The sequence below is a fragment of the Cucumis sativus genome, chromosome 3 (genome assembly GCF_000004075.3).
Source record: "Cucumis sativus cultivar 9930 chromosome 3, Cucumber_9930_V3, whole genome shotgun sequence".
Lineage (NCBI taxonomy): Eukaryota > Viridiplantae > Streptophyta > Magnoliopsida > Cucurbitales > Cucurbitaceae > Cucumis > Cucumis sativus.
The window spans coordinates 3219321-3235144 of NC_026657.2; the positions used below are offsets into that span (position 1 = coordinate 3219321).

General features: G+C 35.2%; 2 protein-coding genes across 4 annotated transcripts; one reads left to right on the forward strand and one right to left on the reverse strand.

Moving 5' to 3' along the window:
• On the forward strand, nt 1–9121 carry LOC101212254 (chloride channel protein CLC-f). Of its 2 annotated transcripts, none has more exons than XR_004215700.1 (10): nt 1–898; nt 1635–2040; nt 2173–2367; nt 5280–5734; nt 5872–5976; nt 7070–7303; nt 7407–7613; nt 8066–8286; nt 8562–8807; nt 8906–9121. XR_004215700.1 is itself a non-coding variant. In XM_031883621.1 (10 exons), exons 2-10 carry the CDS (start codon nt 437–439, stop codon nt 8641–8643), a joined length of 2367 nt encoding a protein of 788 aa, XP_031739481.1. In that variant the 5' UTR covers nt 1–278; nt 400–436; the 3' UTR covers nt 8644–9121. The 2 variants fall into 2 exon arrangements, 1 of the variants encoding a protein (XP_031739481.1); XM_031883621.1 differs by having other exon boundaries at nt 1–278; nt 400–898; nt 8562–9121.
• Nucleotides 9122–9497: 376 nt separating this feature from the next.
• On the reverse strand, nt 9498–14345 carry WRKY16 (probable WRKY transcription factor 2). 2 transcript variants are annotated; one of them, XM_004148227.3, is made up of 6 exons: nt 13946–14345; nt 12601–13098; nt 11534–11722; nt 10500–11383; nt 10248–10406; nt 9498–10170 (listed from the first exon to the last, which is right to left on the reverse strand). In XM_004148227.3, exons 2-6 carry the CDS (start codon nt 13063–13065, stop codon nt 9624–9626), a joined length of 2244 nt encoding a protein of 747 aa, XP_004148275.1. In that variant the 5' UTR covers nt 13066–13098; nt 13946–14345; the 3' UTR covers nt 9498–9623. The 2 variants fall into 2 exon arrangements, with proteins under 2 accessions (XP_004148275.1, NP_001292627.1); NM_001305698.1 differs by lacking the exon at nt 13946–14345 and having other exon boundaries at nt 9624–10170; nt 12601–12984.
• Between the last annotated feature and the right edge of the window lie 1479 nt (nt 14346–15824).

A 15824-nucleotide genomic window follows, 5' to 3' on the forward strand; every position in this document is an offset into this window, starting at 1 on the left:
ATTCATGAATTGACCCACTAAAACATTCATATAATAATGCTCACATTTTGAACATGTAATATTGTAGATCTTCGATCAATTTACACATATCAATCCAATCCATGAGAAATTTGGAAATTAGTGCCTCCAGAATTTGTACGAATTTGATTCTTGAATCCATCCCGTAGCATCTAATACGGAACGTGAAGCGGCGTTGTTCTTTGTTTACTTTTATGAGTTACTCCCTTCCGACGGGTTCCTTCCCGGCTTTCACAGAGCTTGTCAGAGTTTGCAATTTTGTAAATTTCCCATTTGAAATTTTGTAAATTTCCCATTTGAAATTCGATTCCAATCATCACCCAATTCGTTTTTTTTGTTCATTTTGCCTTTTTGATTTGTGGCTCTGTGTTAATTTTCAAGAGGGTCATCGTTTTCGAACTTGGAGAGTAATTGGGGTATGGCGGAAGAGGAATTTTCCGATCAGAATCGTCTTCTTAGATCTATGGAGGACCATAATGAGGAAGATCATGATTTAGAATCTCAAGATGCAAATGGGGTTCATCCGTTGAGAAATAACAGTGGAAAACGAGGTGGGTTTCTGGATCTGCTTCATCATCTCAATCGAGGGAGCAGTTTCTCTGGTCGTCGTTTAAGTTATAAGCGTCTTGATATGGATAATCATAACGTTAATTTCAACCCTTCTTCTGTTAATATTGTTGGTAGAAGTCGTACCGCTTCTTCTTCTTCTTCTGATCGTCACAACAATTTCAATTCGTATTCTCTTCATAGTCCAACTGCAATTGATGGCGAAATTGATGACAATGGTGATGATACTGCCCCTCCGGAATGGGCTTTGTTGCTTATTGCTTGTCTTCTTGGCCTCGCCACCGGTCTTTGCGTTGCAGCTTTTAACATTGGGGTTAGTTTCTTAGTTTTGTTCTTCAATTGGCGGCATCTGTATATTTTTCGTTACTTGCACCATTTGCCTGCGTTTTAACGTTCTGGTTGGTGTCTACAATAATAGTGCAGCCTTTTCCTTTCATGTCTTCATTTTCTTCTGATACCAGATGTTATAATTACCGATGACTTGATTGTTATATGCTTGTCTATTTAATCAAATTTGTACCTGTTTTTTGTTAGTTTGGTTGGAGAAGATGTTTGCAATTTTAGGATGAAACCTTTAGGCGCAGACGCCCATTTTGGCTCAGCCAAATGCCAAATGTTCTTAGTTACCTACTCTTACCTTCTAATGTTAACAACCATACCAACCAGATGATTAGCTGTTGTGACTTTACCTGACTTATCGTCTTGAAAAAAAAAAGGAAAATAAAAGCCAACATCAACTCGTAAGCTAAATTAACCATTAATTGGAAAGACAAGTCTCCTAGCTCAGTTTTAGCATCAACTCAACTTGGTGCTAAATTTTGTTACTCTCCTTTATGCAACTATGGTTGAAATGATCATATGGTCTCTTCGATGAACTTTTTGTAACCCGCATTGGCTTGTGTTGGATTCCCTCCATTTTTTTTAAACGAATTATTTTATTTTGTTGTAATCCTCATTTTTTCAATGAAAATATGTTTTCTATTATGGAAAAGCATGATTAAGCACTTGGATAGCAATAGGAATTTGCTGATGCCATGGTTCTCGAGTAGGTACATGTAATCCATGAGTGGGCTTGGGCTGGCACTCCAAACGAGGGTGCTGCTTGGCTTCGGTTACAGAGAATGGCTGATACTTGGCATCGCATTCTCTTGATACCGGTGTGTGGAGGTGTTATAGTGGGTATGATGCATGGTTTGCTTGAGATACTCAGTCAAATAAAACAGTCAAGTGCTTCTCAAGGACAAGGATTTGATTTGCTTTCTGGAGTCTTTCCTACGGTTAAAGCCATACAGGCAGCCATCACTTTAGGTACTGGCTGTTCGTTGGGTCCTGAAGGACCTAGTGTAGATATTGGAAAATCATGTGCCAATGGATTCTATCTTATGATGGAAAACAACAGTGAAAAGATAAAAATAGCATTTGTTGCAGCTGGTGCAGCAGCGGGAATTGCTTCAGGTATTAAATTTCCTCCTACCAATTATCTGCCGATGTGGCTTAATCTTTGAATACACTATAACTTGACCTTTCCTCTTGATAGAGCCATTTACTTGTTCAGTGGCTAATTTGTTTCATCTTCTTTTCTTTTAGGCTTCAATGCAGCTGTTGCTGGTAGCTTCTTTGCAATAGAAACTGTATTGAGGCCTCTGCGTGCAGAGAATTCACCTCCTTTTACGACTGCAATGATCATACTGGCATCTGTTATCTCATCTACAGTTTCAAATGTTTTACTTGGGACACAGTCTGCTTTCACAGTACCTACGTATGATTTGAAATCTGCTGCTGGTATTTTTGTTACCCTAACCCTTCGTTTGGTCATTTCAGTTATCCAACATCATCTCCAGTTTAATTGGCATTTTATTTTGGTGTAGGATAGTATCTATCCATGTCGCATCCTATATGGATAGATACTATCCATATAGGATTAATTATCTTTTTACTTCTAAATTTGATGAGCATTAATCTTGAGAAAAGACAAAAGAAGTACAAAATAAAGGATGAGAAATAAGAAATGACCATGGACATGATTTGGTGCCAATTTTATGAGATGACCATGTTAGGAGATCTCGGAATAACGTCGTGTGTGCTTATGACAGTGTGGTTATGCTCCTAAAGGAAAAGCTTGATTTTCTTAAGATATTTAAGCATATCTTTCAATATGTGTTTCTAGACATCTTGACTGTGGGAGAGTTTCTTGAACATAAATCTTACAGAAAAGCTTTTTTTATACTATATCTATTTGTCATCCAAAGAGGTTGGGGAGATTGGAGAGGGCAATCCATTCAGGACTCTGTTCCTCGTTTAATAACATTAGGAATTTGTTATCCCATGTTTGCGTGGCTGATGACCATGGATAGTTAGTCATTTTTGCAATAATGTAGTATATGACTCCTGTCCGTCATGCCAAAAAATGATACTAATAATCCTTTTTACAAAAGGATCCACCCTTGATGAGGTCAACGAACTTCAAATTAGTAGTCCATGAAGCCTTGAGGGAGTGGGGTTTATTTATTTATAGGCTAGGAGGTTGCTTCTGACTTAAAAAATTACAGCTGTTGCATGCCTCTCACGTGTTGGACAAATGTCCGGAGCGTGTCGGTGTCGGACACTGACACTTGGCCATTTTAGGAGTGTCGGTGTTTTGGGAGATGTTAAAAACTCCTCCAAGAATCCGTAAGTCACTGCATAGGTACAAGGGATCAACACTTCGATTTCTTTGAATTCTACTTTCTGTCTGTATGTCTTTTGTTAGAAATGATGATCTGAAAATCGTGCTGGTATGGCAATAAATACAAGAGATGCAAATGGAAAAACCATAAGCCAAAACAAGATTGATGAAAATGAAAACATCTTCTATGGCCCTTTTGACAATGAAAGAAGGGCAACTCCAAAGAACTATTATGTCACTAGCCAGTATAAAGACCCTAAGAGTAGACCAACTAACAGTTAACGCTGTGAGAGCTCTGAACAGATTTATCAACTTGGTAAAGAATAGTTTCTTGGAAAATTATGAAATTGGATTAACTTGGAAAATGATCCATTTGATGAGAGCTGTCTTTGGCCATGGTCTGAGCCCTCTAACATCCCAAGTTAGGAATTACCTAGACGATGGCCCAAAATCATGATATTTGGATTAATTTAGGAAATGACCTATTTGATGAAAACTCTCTTCTTTCCTGATCTGTGTCCTTAATATCCCATGCTACGAATACATACAATGACAAATGACCCCAAAGCAATGACGCTTAAAGTGGATTTTATTCACAATGCTTTCTTTTTCCTAGATTTTGCATGGGCTTCTTATAAAAAAGGTTTTGCATGGGCTAGAGATCTGCTTCTATGTTTAAGTTTTTCTTTCAAACTACAAATGAATTATTTTCAATCTTCAATTATAGATGCCATTTATTGAGATTCAAGGAAGAGTGCAACTTTTGTTAGATGATATTTGAGAGGTTTGTGCTCCCATCAACTTCCTACCTAGACAATAACTACTTCCTTATCCCATATGTGGTTCTATGTTTAATCCCATGTAGTTAATGACTTATTGATTAACTTAGTACAAAATAGATCTCACTACCAACTACCTGAGAAATCTTAGTTACTATAGCTGTTTATTGTCCTGCATGCCCGATCTTTTAGTTAGACTTACGAACTCTGTTTGTGAAAGCATAACAAATGGGAGGCCTAACATCTAAATTTGGCTTTTAAAAACAGGTACATTTGTAAATGGGTAGGGATATTGAATCAGGCTATCCTTAGTAAACAATTCAAATAAAATAGAGAAGACGAAACTCAATTGATCTTAAATTGAGGAATACACTAATCTTGAAGATCTATGCTCCTACCTCCTTTTTTAACTAAACTTTTAAATAAGCGTTCATGTGATGGAGTATGGATGACATTTCAATGCAGTTCCATAACTCTATGTGTCAAACAAAAGCCAAGATGCTACACAGGTACATAAATGGCTTCAATTCAAAGAAATGATAGGTAGAAACGGACAATCACAAAAAATTTTAGCAACAAATTTACTAAATTAACAATAGTAGTTTCTTGTTAAAAAATATCCACAAAAGATGTCGGCAACAAGAAATTCCACAAAAGATGGAAACTACTTTTGTTGTTAAAGGTAAAATGAAAGCTTGGTTATTTTTTAATAAGAACTACTTTTGTTGTCCAAAATCTTTTTAAACTTAGTATTTTACCTTTAATGTATTTGTTTTACTTTATTAGGTTTTAGTAAGAATCTATTAAGAAAATTAGCCTTAGATGAGTTAATATTAAATTATTATGCTATCAATAGATTTAGACATGTTACATGCTATTTCGATGTTGCTTGAACATGTGGATGTGCCTACAAAAATACCAAAACTGATCTACATGAAAGCAAATTTGCCCACATAATTTTTTTTATGTGAATCCAGCCAACATAAAAAGAAAAGGCCCTTGAGTACTCTTTGTTTCATTTTAGAATTGCTGTGGTACAATTTAAATGTGAAGTGTATCGATTGATAAATAACATACAAGGTGTATGTATCTCTTGTACTTTGAGTTTTATTATGCAATAATAAAGAGACGGTTTCCTTTTTTTTTAAAAAGAAGCATACATGGCTATTTTTTTTTCCAAACAGAAACAAGAATAACATACAAGGCTATTAGTTTTGATTCATTACTGATTACCTTCTGTTTCCTTGTAGAACTCCCACTGTACTTGATATTAGGAATGCTATGTGGTGCTGTAAGTGTAGCAGTGACACGTTTGGTTGCTTGGTTCGGTAACTCATTTGAGTTCATCAAGGAAAGGTTTGGTCTTCCTCCTGTTGTCTGTCCTGCTTTAGGCGGTTTGGGAGCTGGGATAATAGCTCTCAAGTACCCTGGAATCCTTTATTGGGGTTTCACAAACGTGGAAGAAATCCTACATACTGGGAATCGTCCTTCAGCTCCGGGGATTTGGTTATTAACTCAAATAGCAGCTGCAAAAGTTGTGGCTACAGCTCTGTGCAAGGGTTCTGGGCTCGTAGGTGGCCTTTATGCACCTAGTCTAATGATTGGTGCTGCTGTTGGTGCGGTATTTGGGGGCTCGGCTGTTGAAATCATTAACATTGCAATTCCTGGAAATGCAGCTGTTGCACAGCCACAAGCATATGCACTGGTAATTTCCTTTTTCACTGTTTTTCTTTTTTTCTTCTTTTTTTTTATTAAAAGCAAACAATGCACTTGTTGATCCCTTTGGTGGTTATTTCCTACATTACTTTGTTCTATTCTCTATAATCTGATGTCTTTATACAGGTTGGGATGGCTGCTACGCTGGCCTCGGTCTGTTCAGTGCCTTTAACATCCGTTCTACTTCTGTTTGAGCTGACAAAGGATTATAGGATACTCCTTCCTCTCATGGCAAGTATTCCATGATTTCTCTAGTACATTCACATTCTTCTACATATGCATTTTTTTTTATAAAAAAGTTTCTGTTAAAATAACCATGTCTGGTTGAGAAACTGGATACAACTTTTCCTTGGGGTAAATATGTTTATGCTCTCCCAAAAATCTAACAATTTTTTTAATCCACCTCCAAGAGTTACCAAATTACCTTCATATAATACTCCCTGGCCCATTCGTGGAAACCAAAGGCATTCTTTGAATCTTGGGTTAGATTTTCTCTAGAATTAAAGGTGATCCTCAACTATATTTCCCATAATGCGTTTGATTGCAACATTTATGTTAACCAAGGATGTAATCATATGAACGGTGTGTAGCTATATTAAATTCATCTTCTGTACTGGATATAATGACATTATCCTTTTGAATTATTATCTTTAAAGCTTCATTTTTTTTTTTGAAATGTTTATTTCTGAACTTCTTGCTCGGTTTATCATCTTTTGATCCAACACCAAAAGTACGTTTGCCAAGATACTGATAAAAAATAAAATCTTAGTGTGAATTGTAGTTTTTTAGCAATTACATTAACAGGTGAGCAGTCGTTATATGTTAGATGATAGATAATTAAATCTACCTTCACCTATCAACTTAAGCTTAGCTTAAACTTTTGGGTCAATCGGTGATTTAAGATGAAATCAAAACAGGTGGTATTCAAGAGGTTTTGTGTTCTAGCACCTACGTTGTTATTTCCTCCTAATTAAAATTAATTTCCACTTATTGGGCCTTTTACATATTTCAAGTCTACAAGCGAGAGACCCAACAAATGAGGGAGAGTGTTGGAATGATATATAATTAAATCTACCTTCAATCATTAGCCTAAGCTTATGTTAAACTTTTGGGTCAATCGGTGATTTAAGACTACAATTCAAACATAGGGAATGTACCAGTCTCAAACAATAGCGCAGGGTTACCAATGGGAATTTCAACTCTTTGATTTCTTATAATTCCAACACAGTATAATCATTTTGTATAAAGTATTTCTTTTACTACACATATTGTGAAGCATATACTTCAGCATCTGGTTCTTATTTTCTTTCTGACATATGCGCAGGGGGCAGTAGGCTTAGCCATATGGGTACCTTCAGTTACAAAACAGACCAAGGAAAACGAATCATCTGATAAGCGGGGTCTTGCGAGAGGTTATACTTCTCTTTCACCATCTGAACGTAAAGATGGAGCATCTTGGAGATATGATAATGGTGGCATTGACTTGGAGCTCTCTGAGGTAGTAAGTTCATCAGGCCATGAATCTAATTATGAAGAGAGTATTCTCGAAGACCTAAAGGTACTTGTTTCTCCATTTCTGAAACCCTGTCCCTTACCTGCCTCTCTCTCTTTTCAACTTGTTATTTATCCTAACTTTTATTCTTGGTGCTCCTGCCTTCCAGGTTTCTCAAGCAATGTCAAAAAACTATCTGAAGGTTTCATTGTCTACGTATTTGAAAGATGCACTTAAATATATGAAGGATAACCAGCAGAACTGTGCATTAGTGGTTGACGATGATGATTTCCTTGAGGGGATCTTGACACATGGTGACATTAAACGATATCTCTTCAAGAAGTATGGTGATGCTTTCATGGGTGATTCACTGAGTGTATGTATTAGCTATGCCTGTCCTTTTTTGTTCCATGCTTTCATTTCTTTCTTCTGTTTTCTTGTAAGGCCCAGTTGGTTCAAGATTATTTTGCATGTCTTACAAAATTAAATTAATGGGAATCAATTAGCATGAAATCCAATATCTACGGATGGTGGTGCTATATATCTGAGATCGTAAGTTCTACATGTGAGATATCCATGAGTTGGTATGGATGCCTTAATATCTTGTCTCCAGAAGAACACCCTATCAAATATAAATGATTTTCCTAGGCATGCATTCTTAAGATCCGTACATTGGCCGATGATCTTGTGTTAATTCACGTAGTGATTTTGTTCTATCCACAAAACCAAATCTCTATATATAAAATTTGTTCTGAATATAATTTTTCTTTTCCGTTTCATTTGTACTCAAGAATATAAATAACAAAGAAACCCCTGAAATCTTTGCAGGTGGATACCTGTCTTGTGTCCTCTATTTATACTCGAGGAATCAGATATCGTGGTCGAGAACGGGGGATCTTGACATGTTATCCTGACACAGCTCTGGCAACTGCCAAGGAACTAATGGAGGCCAAGGGTATAAAGCAGTTACCTGTTGTTATGCGTGGTAAAGAAAAGAAAAGAAGAATTGTAGCCATTCTCTACTACAACTCACTTATTAGCTGTCTCAGGTTGTCAATGATTCTTAAATTTTGGTGTTCTATAAACAAATTATCGTTTATCTGTACATTAGTTGGTATTTACTGGATTTATGCTCTTAAATTGCTCAGTCTTCCTGAAATGCCAGGATGGTTTATCTTGAGAAAAGAAAATGTAACCAATAAGAAAATCTTTCAATCTTTTTGGGTGTTACAAGGTCCTGACTTAATAAAACAAAGTCTGTTCCGTGAGATTAATGGTTTATCCATCTGGATTTTTTTTGTAAGAAGCATTTTTTTATGTGCAGAGAGTTCGTCAATCAGAAGGAAACAGTATATCCTAGTGGAAAAGAGATAGTTGTCCAGGAGAATGTTGCTGATGGTCACTAAGGTGCTGTGCAACATATTCAAAGCTCAAGTTTTCCAGCATTCAGTATCAAGGAACAAACTGAATGATGAACTACAGTGATCTGTTTTATTCAGAATTATTCCCTCTGATGACAGAACATTTGCAACCCTCCTGGTTGATCTTCAGAGAAGTGAGAAATTATATGGTGAGTAAAGTTGGTACATGTAATAATTTTCCCAGTGATTTTCCCAATTGTATTTTACACAAATGTCAGCTATCCAACATCTGTAACATAATACACAGATTCATTCAGAAGCAGAGATGAACACTGAGAGAAAAATATGTCTACTGAGAATTCAGGCTGTGAGGGATCCATATGGTTTATTAGGGTATATATGGGCCAAACCTGTTGAAAGGATTCAGCCTCCTTACATTTTAGGTTTCATTGTAGCCAATTAACTCACTATTTTTTGTACTGGAATGTGATCAATGAATTAGCTCATTCCCACTTCTCATGAATTGTTTTGGATTGTTTGCTTGGAAAATTTAATCAACCAATGCATTCTTCCCCACCCCTTTTTTCATATTGAATACCACTTGGTTGTCTTTGAATAAAAAAAAAGCATAAGGTGATCATCTCACCGGTTGAAATAATATTAAGCGAGGGTCAATCTACCACATTCGAGACTCAAAAGACCAGACTCTTCGATCGAAAAGCAAAAAGAAAATTAAAGGTTCTGAATCTTTCACATTGACGGATGTGTCGACAAGAGATTTGAAGGGAATCAGAGTTTCTTTTCTCCTTTTCTCCTTTTCTCCAGTAGTATTATGTGAATTCTGTGTCATAAACCAACTGTTTCCACTAGAATTATGTTGTTTCATCAAGCCAAAGAGATAACTTTTAAGAGATTTACCGGTAGAAATGTCATGTGTATTCATATTATAATGGCTATGTGTACTAGTAAAGACTTTTACTTTCCTAGTGAACAAAGATTGAGGAAAAAAAGGTTTTAATAAAATCTCACATCTCAGGTCCAAGTGGAAGCCTACTCATAATTTGCTGATACACAGTTGAACCACTGGAAAAGCCAAGATCAGATGTAGGTTCTACATTGGGCTCTCCTTTAGGCAACAAGAAACCCATTTCATTAACATGGTGTGCTTGTCCTAAGTAAGCATGCATTGGCAAAACGGGAAGCTTGGGTTGCCCAACTGCTGCCATGGTCAGATTTCCCAATCCAGGTTGGTTCATTCCAAAAGCAAAGCCATGGGCAGGCCCCATTTGTTGTCTTCCAGCAAAACCAAAAGCTGGCCTTTCAAATCTTGGAATGGTGTTTTGAGGCTGGGATGGCCCTGGCCTGTGAACATGAGTTTGAATTGCCGCAGTCGAGTTTTGACCAGTTACAGGACTGGATGTACCCGAACTGATATGGCTACTGTTTCGAGCTGCAGGAACATCATGATTGTGTTTTCCTTCATATGTGGTTATTACGGACTTCAGGTCATGTGACGCCCGCTCGACATGCTTCCTCACTGTACAGCCAGGATTTGTGCACTTGTAGTAACTCCTGTTAGCACATCATAAACTTGTCAAAAATACACTTACTGACAGGATAAGAGCACACAAACATATAATTTGATGTACCTAGGATTTGGATTTCCTTTCACAACCTTCTGTCCGTATTTGCGCCAACGATAACCGTCATCCAGAATATCGACTTCACTGGTAGTCTGGACAACAACCCTAGGCTCACGGATAGCTCTAGTGGCCCCACTCATCTCTGTTACATAGGCATCGAGTTTCCTGATATATCAAACCAAACCAAGTAAATGTCATGCTTCTTTCCACACCTAATCAGTTCTATCATTTATAAAATAAGATGGTAATGTGAAACACCTTTTCTTAGACTCAGATTCATCTCCTTCCCCTTCATATCCCAATGTTATACTGCCATGCGTTCCCCTATCATCTTCATCTTCATCATTAGAGAATGTGGATGAGGCATCAATGGCCTCAACTGTTTCAATATGACTCCCATTTTGAGCTTGTAAAGAGTTAGGCTGATTGCCGTATTCAGGACCCAAAGATGCTGAAGAAGTCACCTCAAGGTTCTCATGCATCCAATCAGGAGCTCCACTTGGAACCCTTTTTTGTGAATCTTCCCAAAGAGGAACATCAGCACTTTGTTGGCCTGCTTGTGCAGGGATGTCTAGTTGCATATTCATATGGGAATCAGAAGATCCAATTGCTCCTCGTCGGTTTGGTGAAGGCTTTGGGTGGTTATGTGTTCCTTTATAGATGATCTCTGTTATATGGCCCTCGTGAGATCGCTCGACTTTCTTCTTGACCTGACAGTTAGGATGTGTGCACTTGTAATAACTCCGAGGATACTCGCTTCCTTTAACCTGTTTTTGTCCGTATTTTCTCCAATTATACCCATCCTCCGAGGGAGTACCGCAAGCACCACCAGCCATAGAATCCCCACTGCCTCTTTGCTCCCCTTCATCCAGTTGCTCGTCGAGAGGTGAAGAATGTTCACCACTACCACCACTACCACCACCAAGAGAATCAAAGGGTCTTTGCTCTTCTGACACAGCCTTACCCCCATTGTCCTTCTCGACGTACGTTGTAGAGAGTCCCACTTGAGGATGGTGACCAATTCGATTTTGGGGCAAAGACAGAGATGGTTCAACACGATGAGATTGAAAAGAATTTTCTGAACGTGGAACTGGAACCTCAATTCTTGGACAAGATTGTGGAAGAATAGTAGCAGAAGCTGTCTACAACCATATGTTGGAGGGGAAAAAAATTAGCAAACAATAACACAATATGTAGTCTCTCGGTGTATATGCATCTTATAAATTGGCTACAAATTTCTTTTTTTTTTTCTTTTTTTTTCCTACTTTTTGGGGAGATGGAAATAAAATTACTTTGCTTGCTGCATTGAGAAAAAAGGAGGATCCAGATTCCACACTGGGTCTGAAAGCAAATGATGTATTGTTATCGTCGAACAGATTGTTGTTGCCTTTGTTGTTGGCCTCTGACATCATCGTTGAGCTCCGAGAAATACATACATTTGGTAAAAATGGAAACTTCCCAGTTGTGGGAGATTGTTGAGCCTGCATCAAGACAGATGAAGGAAAACATGTCAAAGTGACAGAAGAAACAAAAACAAACTGAATGAAGGAACAAAGTAATTGATAAAGAGGTCAACAAGATTATGAATGTTCTTCGAGTCTATTTACAAATTAAGAATAGAATTTAAGAATTAGTATTATCCTCCCTTTGGTTGTTTAGTGAAACTAAAGAATGTTTTTTGTTTAGAAGAACTAACCAACATTAGTAAAGAATGTTTTTCACTACATCTCTTCTGATCATCCTCAAAATTCATTTTTCCTCGGTAAATAAAACTTTGAAACAAAATTAATTTTTTTATAACTATTTTAATTAAAGAAAATTAAGAAAAGTTGAGAATTTCACCCCATAACTATAGATATTAAAAAAAATTAAGTATATAACATATTAAATTAGAAAAAATAAAAATTTAAGCATTGTTTCGTAACCATTTCATTTTTCTTTTTAAATGGTAATTATTTGGTTACTGTTTTTTGTTTTTAAAAATTCATCTATTTCCTCCAATTCTTTTATAATATTCTATACTGTTCTAAGTCTTAACCAAATTTCAAAAATTTTTAAAAAAAGTTCTTGAAAATTTGTTTTTTCTTTTTTAGTTTTCGAACTTCGGTTTGAAAATATTAATGGGTAGAAAGTAGATAACAAAGCAAAAAAAAAAATGTTTATAAGCTTAATTTTCAAAAACTAAAAACCAAAAATCAAATAGTTGTCAAATAATAATTATAAGGATTAAATACACACAATAATCAGAGTTTAGGAACTAAATTTATAATTTAATCAACTAGCAAACAAACAACCATAATGATTGTATGCTTCTCTAGATAAGATATAAACTCTCATATAGATTGAAGATTTAACTCACCAGTGAATTTGAAAGAAAAACTGGAGAATCTAGCAATGTAGTGGGACTGAGACCAGGTGGTATTGTCAAATAAGGAGACTTTACTTCTGAATTCAAAGAATGATCTGTTGATCTAATGCTCTCTGTATTCAATCTCGGAGCATTAAATCCAGCTCTAGCTGCAATCCTTTCCACGAGTCCTCCACGAAATTTTTGCTCCGAGAACGTACTGAACTCCATTCCTCGGTCCCCAGAATTGACACCCGGGATCCCGCCTCTTGCAAAGGCGTTTTCGGACACCGTTTGTTCTCGAGGCCTGAGAAAGAGTTCTTCGGTTTTATGATCACTGATGGTAGTAGTGTCCATTGAAGGTTTAGAACCAATATCCTCCCCTAGCATTTGCATTGCTGAGAAAAAGGTTCTTGGGCTAGGACTTGGAGGTACCCAATCCCCAATAATAGCAATGTTATCATCAGTTCTCCCCATTACTACTCGATCCTGAGCCCAAACGTACGAATTCTAAAGGGAAAGGAATGTAAAACAAATCACGTAACTATTTGTACTTCAGCAAGTAATCCAACAAAACTAGTATTTACATTGCAACAACCTCACTCGAACAGGATTTATTCTAAAGGCAGTACAAGTGTGTCCTTGAGTTCAAGACTCAAAAGTATTTACATTGCAACAAAATCTAAGTTCAACATTTAAAACAAATCATGTAATAATTTTGAACTTCAGCCAGTAATCTAAATCTTTTTAGCGACAAAATTAGCATTCACATTGGATTTGAAAGATAGAAATAGAATGAACATGCATGATCCAATCCTAGCTCTCAAACAACACAAAGCAAAAAAAAGAAAACTCAGCCGAAAAAGGCTAAAAAAAAGGCTAAACAAAACATCAACATGTCTTTCCATTCTTGTTCTTCCTATTTCATATTGTCTTTATGTAAATAAATGGTTTTAGATTGTTTAACTTTTTTCCATCCTGAAAAAAAGAATCAAACCCCCAGAAACCAACAATAACATGATAATTATCAACTAGTGATTTTTCAAAGAAAAAGAGTTAAAATCACTTTTGTGATGTTAAAAAACACTCCTCCACATACCCTTCGTCCTTCAAAATCAATTTAGCATTTAGTTTTAGGCTTTCAAGTACAATTTTGAATAAATTAAAAAGCATATAGAAAGAAAGATATTAACCATTTCAAAATCACTGAAACCTTCAAAATGGTGTTGGATCCAAAGATCCAGTAAAGATCTAAGCATTTTAACAATGAAGCTTAAAAAAACAAAAAAATTCAAAAGCAGAACAAAAATCGTCAGAGAAAATTGAGAGAAACAGCAGATTGCCGAGAAGGGATTACCTGAGTGGATTTGGAAGGTGGAAAAAGAAATCAAATCAAATCGAAGAAGAAGAAGAAGAAGAATGACAAAGAAATGGGTTCCAATGAAAAGAGAGGGAAAAATCCCAGAAGATGAATCAAGGTTTAGGGATCATTGGAAAAACAATAGAATCACCCCCAGAAATTGGTTTGGTTATATTTCTTTTTTCCTTTTGTGATTTTGGTCAAAACCCAATTGATGAAGAATGAGCATAAGTGAGGTGATACAAATTAGAAACAAAAAAAAAAAGAAAAAAACTTTCACTGTTTGTAATAACACAGAAAGAAAGAAAGAACAAAAAAATGGTCGGACCCTTTGAAGAAGAAAAGGGGAGAAAGGGGATTGTGTTTGGACGACAGGGAATGGAAATGGATGGAATCTTTGAATTTCAAGAAACAAAAGCAAAAAAGTGAAAGAAGATTTTCAAATTTTTCCCTTTTCTTTTCTTTCAAAAATACAAACAAATATTTATTTATTTCCAAAACATTTTTATTTTTATTATTATTATTTTTTAAAATTAAACAATGAGTATGTATTACTATTGTTTGCTGTGTTCTTCAATCAATAATAACAATTTGTTTGTTTTAATAAATTTTCTAACTAAATCATTCCAATTTTTGAATAAAGAAAAGAAATGAATCCTTTTTTTAGGGACCCATTTTGGTTAATTTTTCTAACACTTTATTCATTGATTTATTTATATAGTAATGAAATTAACAAATATAAGCTGTATGGTGAAAGATGAAAATAAGAGAGAGAGAGAGAGAGAGAAAATGAGGAATACCCTAAATGTAGTTATTACAATAATTGGTTATTTTGCAGTATAGACAATAATAGAGTTTGATTTGGTGCCTTAAAATCAGCAATAATATTTTATTTTATTTTTAATAATAATAATAATAATACATAAATAACAATAAATTGGCAATAATACACATATATATATACATATAATAATGTAATAGATGTTTTAGGTCTTCAACTGTACAATGACCTAACACATGTAAGCTGTAGCTTTGAAATGGGAAGGTGTGTTATAACCATACTCCAAATTTAAACAACTCGCTTCCTTCTCCCCTTCCCTTCCTTCTTTACTATTACACTAATTCGTAATTACTTACTTCATCTCTTTCTAACCTCTATCCACTTTCTCTTCCTTACTTCATCCTACTACACAACTAAATATTGCTCAACATAATTAATCTTACAAAAATTATGATGCTCCTTCAAAACACGATCAAATATAACAATTTTCTCCGTCCCTAACTTTACCGAAATGATGATTAGACCACAATTAAAGTTTCATGAACCAATTGTAACACTTCCTATTGAACTATTGTTTTCCACTAAAGTTTATCACAAATTTTCTTCCATATTTCGAAGCTTCGTTATAATTTTTTATAATTAATCCTTTCTTAATTTTATTCGTTTTGTTTTATTTTTTTAATTTATAGAATTTTCAACATAAGAGAACATGTAAACTTTAAAATATATACACGCACTAAAATTGGTTTTGAATTGTTTAAATAGTGTTATATTTTAAATTTAAAAATGAAAATTTTGATTTGGTTTTTTTTTTTTACCACAAACAAATATTATTGTGATTAAATCTTTATTTTCAAAAGAATTGAAAGTCTTTTTTTTTTTCTTTTGTCAATTATCATGCATTTAATGGTACCAATTCATTTTGAAATAATATGAATATTATTGAGATCACATTTTAGTTAGAATTATTTTCAAAAGAATAAAAAAATAATAAAACACAATTAAACTATAGAGTATTTTTCATGAAAGAAACACAGATATAAACAATTTTCAATTATGGTATTTTATGTGAACAGTGTACTTAAATTTTGACGA